The sequence below is a fragment of the Gobio gobio genome (genome assembly GCF_949357685.1).
Source record: "Gobio gobio genome assembly, chromosome: 17".
NCBI classification, from domain to species: domain Eukaryota; kingdom Metazoa; phylum Chordata; class Actinopteri; order Cypriniformes; family Gobionidae; genus Gobio; species Gobio gobio.
In genome coordinates this window covers 42,403,544-42,420,718 of record NC_137110.1, presented here as the reverse complement: position 1 = coordinate 42,420,718, position 17,175 = coordinate 42,403,544, and the positions used below count along the sequence as shown (strand labels likewise).

At 37.3% G+C, this 17,175-nt stretch overlaps 1 protein-coding gene across 1 annotated transcript in view; it reads right to left on the bottom strand.

Annotated features, from left to right (window-relative positions):
* Nucleotides 1-8,620: 8,620 nt before the first annotated feature.
* pld5 (phospholipase D family member 5) overlaps nt 8,621-17,175 on the bottom strand; it is a gene marked incomplete at its 5' end in the record, with an annotated part of 52,155 nt that continues 43,600 nt past the window's right edge. The window contains 3 exons of the mRNA XM_079841101.1: nt 8,621-9,963; nt 16,277-16,367; nt 16,486-16,651. Of these exons, the coding sequence (XP_079697227.1) occupies nt 9,713-9,963; nt 16,277-16,367; nt 16,486-16,651 (508 nt within the window). The 3' untranslated portion in view covers nt 8,621-9,712. The remainder of the gene's footprint in view (nt 9,964-16,276; nt 16,368-16,485; nt 16,652-17,175) is intronic.

Below are 17,175 nucleotides of genomic sequence, written 5' to 3'. Positions count from 1 at the left end.
GTTTTACTGGGCGTTATGTTATTTTCCGTCCCAGCAGCATCCGTCTGATCCGGACAGCAGTAATTCCACGGCAAAAGTGGTTTAGTACATCTCTGACCTTAATCTGTTACCATAACAACAGCCGTCGACCCCCCCACAATCACCAGTTAAAATATCATAACAGGCTTATTGGGTGTAATCTCTCTTGGAGTGTGTTTTAAATGGTCATTAAATGAAGCGTGAGTAGGCTATAATGGCCACATCACGTTCTGCTGAGGGGTGTACTTGCAGAGCTATTTTAATTACATGGATAGGAAAAAGGTTCATTTGAATATGTATAGTTGGTCTGTGAGTCAATACCTCATAAAATGAATTAAAAAAAATGTTTACAGGGCATTTGCTTTTGCTCAGTAAATTATGAGATGTAAGGTTTTGGCGCCATCTTGCGGAAGAGTTAAAAATTCCACTTTACACTGCCCTAAAGAGGTGCTGTAAACCACATGAATATATAGCCTAACATTGTATGAAAATACCATATGAAAAGGTAATGAAGGATTTTAAATATTTTAAAAGGACATAAGAGCACAAATTTAGTAGATAAAGTGGCCGTTTCGTTGACCGTTTGTAAAAACTTTTCAACGCGTGGTTGAAAAGTTTTTTTCAACCGCGCGTCATATTACGTCACGAGAGGGAGTCGCTTGCCGAGCTCTGCATAGGCTCAGTGCAGATATGTTGGTATTCAGTACGAGTCTGTGTATTTTCGGTAGTTTTTCTATTCCAATTTATCATTGTCATGGTAAATTATTGTGTCCAGCCTGTCAGGTCATCAAGTCCACAGGTTTCCAAAAAAAAAAAGTTAGGAATTCTACATGGTGGCGTTTTGTGCAGGTGAAGAGACGGGACTTCTGCATCTACTTTGAAACCCGCGGTGGTGTGTATAGTGCTTTAGACCGGAGGATTATCATCCCGGCGATATGATGGAGTCATGGAGTCAAACATTGTTATACTCATGTAAGGCCGGCTACACACTGGCTGCGTGGCGTGAGCGTGGCGTTTTCTATGTCTTTACACACCAGAAACGTGTCTGACCCAGCGCTGCTGCTGCTGCTGCTGTATTGACAGGTGCATATTTGAAAATTGAGAATATATATTTTTTCTTAATTACAATTAGTCCACCCAAAAATGAAAATAATGTCATACTCACCCTCGTGCCGTTCCACAGCAGTAAGACCTCCGTTCATCTTCGGAACACAAATTAAGATATTTTTGTTGAAATCCGATGGCTCAGTGAGGCCTGCATAGCCAGCAATGACATTTCCTCTCTCAAGATCCATTAATGTACTAAAAACATATTTAAATCAGTTCATGTGAGTACAATGGTTCAATATTAATATTATAAACGATGAGAATATTTTTGGTGCGGCAAAAAAACGAAATAACGACTTGTATAGGGATGGCCGATTTCAAAACACTGCTTCATGAAGCTTTGAAGCGTTATGTATCAGCGTGTTGAATCATGATTTGGATCGCGTGTCAAACCGCCAAACTGCTGAAATCACGTGACTTTGGCGCTCTGAACCGCTAATTTGATACACGGATTCATAACTCCGAAGCTTCATGAAGCAGTTTTTTATTTTTGGGTGAACCGGTCTATAACTTCTGCTAGACTTTAGCCATCATTTATAGACTCCTGATCAGTGTAGGAAAAAGTTACTTTTAAAATGCATTACAATATTGCGTTACTCCCTAAGTAATTGCGCTACTTAGTTACTTTTTCCATGGAAAGTAATTACATTACTTTTGCGTTACTTTTTCCCATCTGGGCTGGGCTTGCTTGTTTGTTTTTAAATAAAGACAAAAAAGTTAGGCAAAAAAATATTATTTTTGGCAAATGTAAAGGCCTTTGCTTTCACACCAAAAGTGAAATGAATATGCCTCAGGCAGAAAGAAATGCCTGTAGAGGGCACAGTTAAAAAAACTTCCAGTTGTTCTTTCAGCCTGAAGCTTATTCCTATAGTAACTTAGATATTCGTAAATGTAATGCGTTACTTTACTAGTTACTTGAAAAAACACTGCTCCTGATAAGCGTCGTTTTTCTTTTGTTGGGACATATTGGGCAGCTTTTTAAAATAACAAATTTTATTTATATTATAGCCGTTCTGGTGGTATTAGGGAGAGGGAGAGCCTTTATTTTTTTATTTTATTTAAATGCATATATTTACTGAAAATTACTATTAAAAAAATGCTTTATATATGGCCTGAAAACAAACAGACATGGACTAAATGCCCAGAGTTGTTAAAGGGATAGTTGACCCAAAAATGAAAATTCTGTCATTAATTACTCACCCTCATGTCGTTCGACACCCGTAAGACCTCCGTTCATATTCGGAACACAAATGAAGATATTTTGTTGAAAGCTGATGGCTGAGAAAGGCTTCAGATAGGCCTCCATTGGCATTCAGTACATTTACACTCCCAAGACCCATAAAAGGCACTTAAAACGTCGTTACAAAGTCCATCTCACCACAGTGACTCTACAATAATTTTACGATACGACGACAATAGTTTTTGTGCGCAAAAAAAATAATCAAAATAACACCTTTATCCAACTTGTTCTTGTCTTCCGTGTGTGCCTCCACGACGCATGCGCGAGAATATGACGGGATGTTACTTCTGACGAAGCGCTGTAAAATATAGGTGAAAAACGATGCCGCAAAAATAATAAATAAAATGCTTTCTTAAAAAGGCAAAAGAACGCATGCATATTTTCTCAATATGATCATTAAAAATCAACAGACTGGTGAAAATGCAGGACATTTTCTCAATATGCGACACACAGGACAAGGGGTGAAAATGCTGTGCGGTACACAACGCAAAGCGGGACAGGTGGTCACCCTAGAGTTGATTGAGACGGTCTCCATAGCAACTGCTCCAGTCAGCCTGCGCGCACGGAGAGCATTTCACTGATTTTAGCTTTGAAATGGTTACCCCTTGCTTTTTGCCCGTTTCTTAATAATTTTTTTTCCAGATGCGAAAACAGATAAGAGGTACATGGATGTATTTAAACGTGGAGAGCCGTTGAGGTTCTCGCCTAAGCGCCGGTACGGTTTGGCCGTCATCTCCCCGCTGTGAAACTGGTTAGGAACAACTTATTCGAATTAGGATGTTTTTCCATAAAATTTGAGTATAGAGATTTCAAAATATAGCAATGACTTAAAATCTGTCCAAGTTTAATATGGAGTGAGAACTCATTGAAGCCCTTAATTGAGCACTATTTGGCTGAGAATAGTGTTGTTAGCCTCATAGCATAATTGCCCAGATCATATTTGGCCCAAAAATGACTTGGGCAATTATGCTATGAGACTAACGATATACTACTATTAGTCTTTCTGCAGTATATGCATGCTATGCTTAAAAAAAAAAAAAAAAAAATCTGCATTACATGCCTGAATAACCTACAGTTTCCAAAATGTGTAGCATAGACTAGGCTAAATTACACAGAATATAATTTCCCTCAATACGTACACATGCAAAGAACTGTAAAACATTTGTTTTTCATTTGATTGGACCGCCTGGACAAGGTTAGGTAACCCTGTTTGAAATGTTTAATAGTGCTAAATACAGTAGGCAGTATGCATAGTAGTTTTCAGTAAGTTAGTATTCACCACAGTTTGAGCAAGAGTGCAAATACACATCAAGTACTCCATTTGTGGCCAGACCTAAACCTGCTTCACTGTTTTTTTTTTTTAAACAGTCTTTGTAGATGGTAGCTCTTCTGGAGGATCTTCACCTGCTCATTCAAACAACCATTTAGAACAAATTGTCTTTGAATTTCCAAGGTACAAAGGTGAAATTCACTTTCAACAATGGTTTGCTTATGCTTTATAAGAAATCTTTTCTTTTTTTTTTTAAGGATGAGATTGCCTCGTTTTCAGCCTTTCTCTTTTGATGAGCGTGATGCTGCATGGAAAGTCGCGTGTGAGAGGAGACTACAAGAGATGCGCCAGATGCAAGAACAACTATGGGTGAGTTGTCCTGAGGAAAGCCCTGTTACTCTGAAGACACTATAACTGATCTAATGTGTAAATCAATCATTACTTATTTTCCAGGGTTCAACATTTCAAGCCCATCCAATAAGAAGATACAAACCTCTTATTATTCAGTACAAGACCCGTTCACAACAGATAGCATTTAACAGATTTAACTTTTGTCTTTGTCGTTTTTAAATGTTTTAAAGAAAATAAACAATTTTTCTGTACTGACACATGATGTGACTTTTGAATTTGATAGTCAAATGGGTGAAATGATTGTCTAATGTTTGGGAAATTTGTTGGAATTGGCCTTCAATTGTTTGGGCATATCCCACATATGGGATCTCAACTGTCAGGAGGTCATTCCTTCTATGCAGTGCTTCATGAGCTTAATACACTGCCCGTAACACACTGCAGTTTAGCAAACACTTGAACCTTGTTCAGAAGTTCTTGTATTCATAATATGAATATGAAGTTACATGTACCCCTCAGGGAACTGTGGGGCGTATACTATATGAATTGGGCTGGTGGTTTGATGCCTATGTGTGTCAGCAAACCTTAATGGCAAAGTAAAAAAGGGAAGAGGGATGGGATCTTCTGGAGCACGTGGCACAACCTGACTTCTGAGTACTATCCGGCAAACATTTAAAAATGGCAAATTATGGACTGTAAACCAAATTGTATAGGCCTATAATGAAAATTATTTTGAGGGTACATCAAGAACAACTGATAAAGGTATAGCTCCTCAGACATGAACAGAACTGCATGCGTTTTTTTTATTTATCTTTTTTAAATAAAACCATTTTAAACATTACAAGGCACAAAGGAATACAATCCAGCTTCTATTCTAAATACCAGGACTTTTGTTTTCACGTATGATAATTTTTTTTCCCCCCTCTATCCCAGTGGGGGCTTCAACCGGACTGTACACTGACTCATGGGGATTCAATGGGGACCTAAATTGAGCCCCCCCCGCCCCCCCCCCCCCCCCCCCCATGAGGAAACGAGCTTATAAATCATACACGTGGTTTTTTGTGTGTTTTTTGGGGGGAAGATAAAATGCAGATCTCTGTGATGGATAGGGTTTGTGTAAGGGGATAGACTATACAGTATAAAACCAAAAAGTGGACACAAAGGTGTGTGTGTCTGGCATCTTGTGTTTAACTTCTCAGGCAGAAGCAAAGCAAGCTCGCTTTGAGTTTGAAGCTCTCAGCTCCCTCCAGTGGTGAAAGACGTAAGCAATTTTCAGTCGCCTTGCTGCTTTTTGGTCCTCTTGATTTTTAGTCTCCTACTTATTATCATGTATTTGTTTTACGCAGCCAAATTGCCAAAAAAAAAAAAAATTGTTCACAACAGATAAATGACGATCCTTACACACACCATCCAAAAACTCACCTATAGGCTAGCTCATCCCTCTTCTTTGTCTAAAGCCTGATACACTGCACGATTTTAATAATCATATAAGATCGTTACAAATCAGTCACATGCATGGCTCTATTATATTTCGGTAGACTGCAAAACTCATCCTCACTATCATCACATGAAAGAGTTAACTCTGCACTCTTCCTATTGCCCTTTCTATAAAATATTGCTGTATTCATTTTCTGAAAAGAAATTATGCATAAATACAACTGTACTAATATAAACACTTCAAATAAATTAATAACTGCAATTATGTTATTGATTTTATGTATTAAAAAAAATCCCAATTGGGAAATGCATTACTGCAATTCTGCTGTGGGACAGTATTGCCGTATGGCATCATTGATATTTTGTTAATTTACAGTAAACCTATGTTAGACAATGATTTGTGAAAAAGTATCGAACTTGCATTACAAAAAGTCCCCCTTGAGAAGAGATGTTTAGAAATTAGGTTAATAGAGCAATCTCTGGAGCACTTCAACAGGTGTCTTCCGTGTCAGGGTGACAGTGGGAAAATGCACATTAAAAACAGCACATCATTGCCTAAGACCTGCCCTTTTAATTCCTATAGTGCAATATATAGTATTTTCTTTCTGAATAAGTATAAATTAATTGTTGTCATATGGCAACTCCATACCATAAAGGTATATATATATATATATATATATATATATATATATATATATATATATATATATATATATATATATATATATATATATATATATATATATATATATATATATATATATTATACACTGTAAAAACTACTTTGTTCAGTTTACTTAATTCAAGTGTGCAAACTCGTTGCCTTTATTCAATTAAGTAATCTTTACTTACTTGCATTAAGTTGTTCTTACTTAAACTGTTTAAGTTTTGTCAACTTAATTCTATCTGTGATCTGAGGATGTGTATTCCCAGAGTGCATTGCGGCATGAATAAATTAATTGCTTCGTTTTACTATTTTTGGCTTTATTTTACTATTTGTCTTTTGTCAGTATAACCCTAATAACAACAGAAAATAAAACAGTAAAGGTCTTACTAATAAAAATGAAATATGAATAAAAATGAATTAAATAAATTAAAAAAAAATCCTTGTTACCATTGTGTTTTGCATGCTGAATATAGAAGTCTGTGTCTGACTCACTCAAACATGGTCAATTGCTATTGTCACTCATATAGAGGGATTATATCAACCCATTTAAAAGGTGATGCCATAAAATTAGCAAAAAAATGTTGCATGATCATTATTTGACATGAAATATAGTTGTTATATATCATTAATGGACAAATATTATATGTGTGTGTATATATATGTACGTATGTGTGTGTATATATATATATATATATATATATATATATATATATATATATATATATATATATATATATATATATATATATATATATATATATATATATATATATATATACATGCACACGCACACACGCATTTGGCAAACGCTTTTATCCAAAGCGACTTACAGTGCCCTTATTACAGGGACAATCCCCCTTGAGCAACATTGAGTTAAGTGCCTTGCTCAAGGACACATTGCTGGTGACTGCTGGGATATATATATATATATATATATAATTGTTTTCTTTTGAAATCATACAACTATGATTTCTTTAAGTTAATTACAATAATATGAATGAAGTTCCAAGTGCCCAACCAAAGGGAACACTAAATCACAATTATGGTGAGAGGAAGTGGAGGTAATGAGTGAAAAGTCTATAAAAAATTGCCCCACCTCAAAAACACTTTGCCCGCCTGTCCGCCCACTAGTTTTTTTTTTTTTTTGGCAAAATGGTACTCAAACCAGTCAAGTAATGTTTACTTGGGTTTTCTAAGTAACGAAGGCATAGCATGCATATAGTTCAGATTACCTAATTGTTTTAAGTAAATTCAACAAATTATTGGACATTAAGTAAAATTTACTAAAAAGTCTTAGTAAGAACAACTGTTGGATTTTACAGTGTATAAGGCATAATATATCACGATGACAGCTTTTTCAGTGAAATCGTTCAGAGAGCAGGATTTTCTACAATTTCATAAAAATTGTTAAAAGGGTTCACCCATAAAAGAAAATCATCCCATAATTTACTTACCCTCACACTATCCTAGCTGTATATGACTTTCTTCAGTCAGCCAAACAGAGTTCTATTAAAAAATATCCTGGCTAGACCAAAAAAGTGGATCCATCCATCACAAAAGTAATCCATACGGCTCCAGCGGGTTAATAAAGGCCTTCTGACAAGAAGCAATGCTTTTTTGTATGAAAAATTTCCACATTTATGAGTTTATAATCTAGTTTACGCTACTCATGCTTCATATGTTGAGTCAGAGGTCACTCTTCCGTCAGAACACGACTTGTGTACGGCCGTTACCAGAAGCCAGTTATTATAGTTTATAAAGTTATAAATATGGATATTTTTCATACGAAAACGCATCGCTTTGCTTCAGCAGGCGTTTATTAACCCCCTGGAGCTGTATGGATTACTTTTATGATGGATGGATGTGCTTTTTGGGCAAAATGTAAGGTACCATTCACTCCCATTATAAAGCTTGGAAGAGGATATTTTTTTAATATAACTCTGATTGTGTTTGGCTGAAAGAAGAAAGTCATATACACTTACAGTGGCTTGAGGGTGAGTAAATTATGGGATAATTTTCATTTTTGGGTGGACTAACCCAAATATAGACTTAGTGGATTTTCATTGCTTTGAACAACAGTGTATCAGATAAAGCTTTCAGCATTTACAGCTCTACCGGATCAATCTCAGCCTTACAATTGATTTTTTTCATCAGTCAACAAGATCAATTTTTTGTAACAATTAGTTTTTTTTTTTGCTTTTATAATTGACCATTCCTTTTGTCATCAAAACTACAAATTAAAGATTTGTGTATGCCTACAATTTGTATTCTTTATGTTTAAGAAGAGCGTAAACATTTGTCTGAGGGTTTTCATGTTCACTGAGATGTAAAATATGAGAAGTATGAATGAATCCAGGCAATTTGTTACTGCTTTGGCTGCATGTCCCAAACAAATTGCTCCCGTGAGAGAGGCTTTAAATTGATTTGGTTCTGAGAAAGGTTTGCTGACAGTCTGACACAAATTACTAAACATCAACACAGTGAGAAATCAATGGGACATATGTTGCCTATTTACGACAGGCAGTCAATTTTTAATGAACTCTTTAATATTTAATTATAACAGTCGGTTAAGGTGCGATACATTTAATCACATAATAAATTGCTCATTCCGTGTAAAAAAAAAAATCAGTATCCTATGCACATGGGACTATAATTCATTCCAATATATAACCCATGCTGCAGAAAGCAGTTATATGTCTATATGTATGCCTATACAGTATATCATAAGATGCATCGTAAGAGGTAGTCATCCAAAAAGCAAGAGCAGCTACAGTTTATGGCAGCATATATAAGGCAAAACATGCTAAAGCATCAGGCCACAAACTACTGAGAAATCAATGCAACATATATGACCTGTATTATATGATCAACAATCAGCAATGACTGTTTAATAAAAAACATTACTGTTCCATTAAAACAGTCAATTAAAGGATAATATATAAAGCTACATATAAAAGCTACATTTAAAGGGTGTAAGCATAACTTAGTATTCAATAAGAAAAACAGTCTCTTCTTGTGCGTACGATTGTACATTACTTCAAGGCCGTGCATGCTGCATCATGTAAACATTTTATATATATATACACAGTGTAAGATTTGCCATAGTATCTAGTTGACCAGATCAAGCAATGACAGTATGATGCCGCGTATGTAATCAGCACGTGTGTTGGCGTATATGCAGATTTTTTTCAAAATGTCTTTTAGTAAAAATGTGCTAGATTTTAAAAAATGATGACTAATGAACATCTTGAGAAAAACACAATGATTATAAAATTTTGGTAATGTCAGTTTACCATGAGCAGTATTATTTTGGAATATTTCGGTTTAAAATAAGAAAAGTCTGAATATCGGAGTAATTTCCACAGTTCTGCTCATCGAAATAGGCATGCATTATATAAAGATCTAGTGAAAGAGTAATCTGTTTCTCACTGAAAGTGCTGTACTGTATAATGTTTAAAAGAAAGCACACCCAAAAAACTTTTCCTTCACAGAAGTCCTTCAGAGATTATAATTCAGTTCCATTGACAGCATTTGAAAACTCAAATGGTAAGAGTCATGGCGCAGATGTTCTGAGGCACAAAGTCCTTGGCTTATTGGTCCCGCTTCAGAGAGAAATTCCCACCGCTCATTCGTGCTCTCTGCGCTCTGGTTTTGTCTTCAGAGCTTGCAGTTTCTGCCTCCCATGTTGGCTCTCCTGTAGGGTTGTGCTGCCAGATAGCAGGCTTATTGTATAGGGTGAAAACCAGTCTCTTTCAAAAGCAGCAGTCAGCTGCTCTACAATCGAGTCCTGCTCTTTCCGCTGGTTCTCCGATTGCTGAATCACTACCCCGGCCCCTGTGTTGGAGGCAAACTCACTGCCAACCCAGTCCAGATTCCCTTTTTGAGAGAAAGATGGAATAGTGATGTGAATAAATAAGTGCAATACGTTAAATTGTATAGGAATTAAAGAGGCCCTATTATGCCCTTTCACAAAAGCCGCGTTTCCACCGAAATTACCCGGAACAATTTGTACCAGGAACTTTTTTTACAGGAACCTCCCCCCCCCCAGATCTGCTACTGTCTGCGTTTCCACTGCTTCTAAAGTACCCGGGAAGATTAGGCAAAATTATAGTCCGGTGATGTAGGACTGCGCGCGGCTGCTCCTCCCAGTCAGCGACGGACAGTAATCATTTTTGCACGATAGGCCTACTGTCTGCAACAATAATGAGATGCAAGCGCTGCTTTTGGAAGTTATGTATTGGTTTAATAAAGAGGTCATTAACAAAACGGGCACTGATACTAAAGCGTATTCTGAAAGCTTGTAAAGCTAGATTTAAAATAAGCCAACGTATGTTATTATCAGCTATTAGGAACATTGACCGTGAGATGGCTGAGACGAACGCGCGCCATCAGACAGAAAGAGCAAGACTGATATTTACTGAACGCAGAACGAAACGAACCTCGCAAAAGACTTTTAAAACTGCCGGTTGAAATAAAATGCGGCATGAGTTCAACCAATCAGCATGTTCAGCGCCCAAGTCCCACCCGCGAAAGTTCCCGAACTTTGAAAAAGTACTACCCCGGGAGCAGGGCCGTTTGGAGGGGGAAATATTTACCCGGAACTTCATTTAGACCCTGGTTCCTGCGGTCGAAACACACCGAGTACCACCCCAAAAGTTCCTAGTTCCTGGGGAAAGATCCAGCGGTGGAAACGCGGCTAATGTTTTTGGGGTCTACTAGAATAGGTATTCATGCTTGAACTTTACATTGTTGCAGCACCTCTCTTTCCAGTCTGTCAGTAACGCTCTGTTCAACACGTTCTCACACATATTGATGCTTGGTCAGGACCCTTCGGTGTCAATTTTTAACGCACAGGATACCCCTTTAGCATCATTTTTTGACACGCAGGGTACTCGTGCAAGGGACTTTGGCGTCATACACTGACGCATTGGCCATTGGAATGTTATCGTCGTGATGAAATTATATATTGGGTTATGATTTTGCCATTATGACATGTTGGAGTGTGATTCTCAAATTAATCAGCCAGCATAATTTGATTTACATCTAGTTTTTATTTATGCTATTTAGACATGTTTGAACACGTAACCCAACCCCATTCCTAAACCTACCCATTTGTGTATTATATGATATAAAACACAAGATATAACAGGCAGATATGACTGCAGGCACAATTTATCCAGAATATTCCAAGCGTTCCTAGGCCAAATGATTGATTTGTGTGAAGAAAATCCCCAAAAGCAATCGGCGTCTCCATCCGCCCGAAGATCATGCACACATTTGAAAATTGCCGCCCAAAGAACCGTTATGTCAGCTTTGATAGTGAAATTGCATTGGCTCTTGTGTGTCTCGTCTCGTGACCAATGGCATCATTACGTCAGCTTTGATTGAAAAATGTAATTGGTTCTCGTGTGTCTCGTGATCAATTGCATCATGCTAAAGAGTCGGGAGTATCTTTTGAATGAGATATGACTGAGTGCATTCACGGAGCGGCGGGATCATCATTTTATCGATTAAAACATTAAGATCAACTCTGTATGTCTTCAGAAGACTTGGAATGCAACATGAGTTTATACTGTTTTTGGTCCGTTTTTGCAATAAATGCCTGTGACTGTACTTCTATTTGACTATTAAGGTTACATGTTTTATATTGTTCAGAAGTGGGTAGGTTTAGGGTAGGAGTGGGGTTAGTTGAAAATATAAAATATATTAAAAGTAATATAAAAAGTATAAAATATAAAATAAAATATAAAAGTAGCCTATAAATATTCATAAAATCATGTCTACTTTTACAAATGCAAAGAATTAAATGGTCTTGATCTGACGCATTGGGCAAACAACTGAAATCAATGGAGTACCCTGCGCATCCAAAAAAATACGCTAAAGGGGTGTCCTGCGCATTAAAAATTGACGCAGAGGGGTCCTGACCAAGCATTTATATGTGACGCGTGAGAACGTGTTGCTCTGTTTTGTTCCTGTCTCAATGAAGCCCCTCCTTCTGAAAAGCGCAATGTGCTCTGATTGGTCAGCTGGATGCGTGTGTCGTGATTGGTCAACCCTGTCGAGTGTGTTTCTGCAATGTCACGCACCTTACCAGGGGTGAGGAACCTGGGTGTGCTCTTTGATACCAATCTTTCATTTGAAAGCCTTGTTTCTATCATCTGTAAAACTGCATTCTACCATCTTAAAAATATATCTAAATTACGGCATATGCTTTCAATGCAAAATGCTGAACAGTTAGTTCATGACCTCAAGGCTAGATTATTGTAATGCTCTACTGGGTGGTTGCCCTGCTCGCCTAATAAACAAACTCCAATTGGTCCAAAACGCAGCAGCTTGAGTTCTTAGAACCAGGAAGTATGACCATGTTAGCCCAGTTCTGTCAACACTGCCCTGGCATACATTTTAAAATCTTGCTTATTACTTACAAAGCACTAAATGGTTTAGCTCCCCAGTACTTGAGCGAGCTTTTAACATATTATACTCCATACTCCAAAATTCTGGCCAGTTGATAATACAGAGAATATCGAAATCAACTGCAGGCGTTCGATCCTTTTCCTATTTAGCACCTAAACTCTGGAACAGTCTTCCTAGCATTGTTCGGGAAGCAGACACACTCTGTCAGTTTAAATCTAGACTAAAAACAAATCTCTTTACAATGGCATACACATAAAAGTCAAGTCAAGTCAAGTCAACTTTATTTATATAGCGCTTTTAACAATGTAGATTGTTTCAAAGCAGCTTTACAGTGTTAAACAGGAAAATAATGCAGCATAATTTCATTCAGCTGTATAGCCATTCTGGAAAAAATTCAAGTATCATACAGTGACAGTGTGGGCTTTAGATCAATAATTTGATCAGTAATTTAGTTTAAATGGTTAATTTAGTTTATTATTTAGATGTATTTCGATGTTTAGTTGAAAAATTTAGTGTCCCCAACTGAGCACGCCAAGCCAGAGGCAACAGTGGCAAGGAAACCAAAACCCCATTAGGTGACCTAATGGAGAAAAATAAACCTTGGGAGAAACCAGGCTCAGTCGGGGTGCCAGTTCTCCTCTGGCCAATTAACAAACAGCGTATTATTATTATTATTATTATTCTGGCAGTTTTACAGCTCGGAGGTCATAATAGATCAGAATATTCGAGGGACCGGGGGCAACATGCTGGAGACGGGTTTATTGAGGATGATGTTGATTAAATAATTATTAAAGTGCAATATTTGAATGATCGGAGGCAACACGCTGGAGATGGGTTTATTGAGGATGACATATCGATTTAAGTATTATTTAATTGTAATATTCGAACAATCTGAGTCAACACGCCGGAGACGGGTTTATTGAGATGCCGTGTCGATGAGGCAGTTGCAGGGGGAGTCTAATCACGGTCTCCCAGACACTTCGGGGTCCTGTTTTGGTCTTCTCTGGGCGCAGGTCCACCATCTGAACTGGATACGGCCCGGATCCGGCTGACTGCAGTAAACTTCGGGATAAAACAGAGAGACTATCATTAGCGTAGATGCCATTCTTCTGATGATGTAACGAGTACATCAGGTGTTATGGGAAGTGTTCCCGGTTCCGGCTGACCTAGTTAATGCAGCCTAACAATCATTTAATTGAAAAAGTGTTTTATGTGTATGCCACAGTAAAGAGATGTGTTTTTAGTCTAGATTTAAACTGACAGAGTGTGTCTGCTTCCCGAACAATGTTAGGAAGACTGTTCCAGAGTTTAGGTGCTAAATAGGAAAACAATCGACCGCCTGCAGTTGATTTGGATATTCTCTGTATGATCAACTGGACAGAATTTTGAGACCGCAGTAGACATGATGGAGTATAATATGTTAAGAGCTCGCTCAAGTATTGGGGAGCTAAACCATTTAGTGCTTTGTAAGTAATAAGTAAGATTTTAAAATGTATGCGATGTTTAATAGGCAGCCAGTGCAGTGTTGACAGAACTGGGCTAATATGGTCATACTTCCTGGTTCTAGTAAGAACTCGAGCTGCTGCTTTTTGGACCAGCTGGAGTTTATTTATTAAGCGAAAACACTTTTTCAATTAAATGATTGTTAGGCTGCATTAACTAGGTCAGCCGGAACCGGGAACACTTCCCATAACACCTGATGTACTCGTTACATCATCAGAAGAATGGCATCTACGCTAATGTTAGTCTCTCTGTTTTATCCCGAGGTCTACTGCAGTCAGCCAGATCCGGGCCGTATCCAGATCAGATGGTGGACCTGCGCCCAGACATGAGCAACGCATGACCCTGAAGTGTCTGCAGAGGCCGTGTCAATTAGACTTCCCCTGAAATTGCCTCATCGACACGGCATCCTCAATAAACCCGTCTCTGGCATGATGACTCCGATTGTTCAAATATTCCTATTTAATAATTGTTTAATCGAGATGTCATCCTCAATCAACCCGTCTCCGGCCTGACGGCTCCGATCTTTTGAATATTGCAATTTAATAATTGTTTAATCAATACGGCATCCTTAATAAACCCGTCTCTGGCGTGATGACTCAGATCTTTCGAATATTGCACTTTAATAACTGTTTAATCACTACAGCATCCTCAATAAACCCATCTCTGGCGTGTTGCCTCAGATCTTTTGAATATTCCGATCTAATATGACCGATGAATCTAATATGAATCGATCATCCAATCTAATATGACCCCTATCCTGTAAAGTTGCCAGAATAATAATCATACGCTGTTTGTTAATTGGCCAGAGGAGAACTGGCACCCCGACTGAGCCTGGTTTCTCCCAAGGTTTATTTTTCTCCATTAGGTCACATGATGGGGTTTTGGTTTCCTTGCCACTGTCGCCTTTGGCTTGGCGTGCTCAGTTGGGGAAACAAACATTTTTCAACTAAATATCCAAATAAAACTAATTAGTAAACTAAATTAACCATATAAACTAAATAACTAATCTAAAGCCCACATTGTTACTGTATGATAATTGAAATGAGTTAGATGACATCACCATTTTCTCCGGAGTGGCTGTACAGCCTAATAAAATTCTGTTGCATTATTTTCCTGTTTAACACCGTGAAGCTGCTTTGAAACAATCTGCATTGTAAAAAGCGCTATATAAATAAAGTTGACTTGACTTGACCATAACAGTATTTACTGGGGTGGAAAAAACAGCATGTCTTGGACATAGCAACAACACCCCACTAACACAACTCAACCAGGCTTCGGCCCTTTAATTTGCGTATACCTTGGCAGGAATTATTTAAATGAGGAATACTGTAACGTGTATGGAAGAAAACTCAAGACTACAATGGAGGCGTTTCAGGGAGTTCAGAGACAGATGATATGGAGAGTGACTTTGTGCTTTGTAAATTTACAGACCCCTTTTCATGTTCAAAGAGCCACATTACACACTAAAGAAAGTTGAAAATGTACAAAAAAAAAAAATCATAATAGGTCCTCTTTAATATGATACAGCTGACAACAAAATAGTTATATACGAATATAAGAGAATTATTTGCATATTTAGGTTTATTTTATATTCATCTTCACTATACTATCCCTTTTAATATTACATTTAATAGTGTTTTATCTAACATTAACAAAGACTAATAAATACTGTATTGTTCATTGTTCATTCATGCATTAACTAATGTTAACAAATGAGACCTTACTGTAAAGTGTTACTGTTTATTTTACTTGTTAATACATCTTTTGCCCATTTGCACTATTGTTAGTTTACTTTACATATTAATATTTATAGTTTACATATTTTGTAATGCTTTGGCAATGTACAATTTTTGTCAGTTTATGTCATGTCAGTAAAACACACTAAATTGTGTGTGTGTTTACATGTTTTTCTATCCCGGTGGGGACTTCAACCTGAATGCACACAGACTCATGGGGACTCGTGTAACCGAGCGGACCTCAATTGAGGTCCCCATGAGGAAACAAGCTTATAAATCATGCAGAATGAGTTTTTTGAAAATGTAAAAATGCAGAAAGTTTTGTGTGACGGGTAGGTTTAGGAGTAGGGTTAGTGTAAGGGGAGAGAATATACAGTTGTATTAAAACCACGTTAATGGAGGGTCCCCAGCACAAAGATAGCGAACAAGACTTGTGTGCGCGCGTGTGCGTGCGTGTGTGTGTGTGCACGCGTGCGTGCATGTGTGTGTGTGTGAGAGAGAGAGAGAGAGAGAGAGAGAGAGAGAGAGTGTCTTACCAATGTATATTGCGTTGTCTGTCACCATAAATTTATTCTCATTTATCATGTGCTGAATTCCTCCCATCTGCTCCTTGCCTCTGTAAAATCTCTGATTCAAAACAAACACGCATATATAAAATACAGCCTATTGTAAAATAGATTTAATTATATGTTTGGGTGTGTGTGCGCGTACATCAACAGATCAATAAAGTAGATTTTTCTCTCACCACCTCTATAGAGCAGACTGGCAGTCCTGTGCATAGAGCCTGCATTGATGTCATAAAGTTAAAGGTCAGCGGATGTGTACGTGTCCACAAACTGATTAAGAGACGAACTTTGACCTCTCTCAGTACTGCAGCCTCCCTGAGCATCTCGTCTATTGGCGACCAGTATCTGAAACAAAAAAATCAAAGTCATAAATCTCCAAAAGAACAATTTTGTCCATTTATAAATAGCTCTGAAGAGTTACACTTCAAAAATATATTCTTAGTATCCTTGTTTTCCAGTGAAAATACATCTTTTTTTAAATGTTATCTCTATTTTTAAATGTTTTTTTTAGGGTAGGGGTGATGGGGCAAGAATTTAGACAGCCAATTTTAAATAAATAAATAAATAGAGCAAGACTTGATTCAGGAAAGTTGTAAAAACGGGTAAATTAACATTTCATATTGAATATCAAATTGAATGATCAATTGAATAAATCATTCCGACACAATTACAATTAATATGTTGCTCATCTTCAAGCTCTTTCAATTTTTAAACCAAGTTAATATTAAATTATAAGTAAAAATACAAAAAGCATAAAATATAACATGCATACTTAAGGAATAGCTTAGCTTAACACGACACAAAAAGTTAACAGTGAAACGTTTTAGAGATTTTCCAAATCATTTCAGTCTTTTGTTTTGAAATGTGTA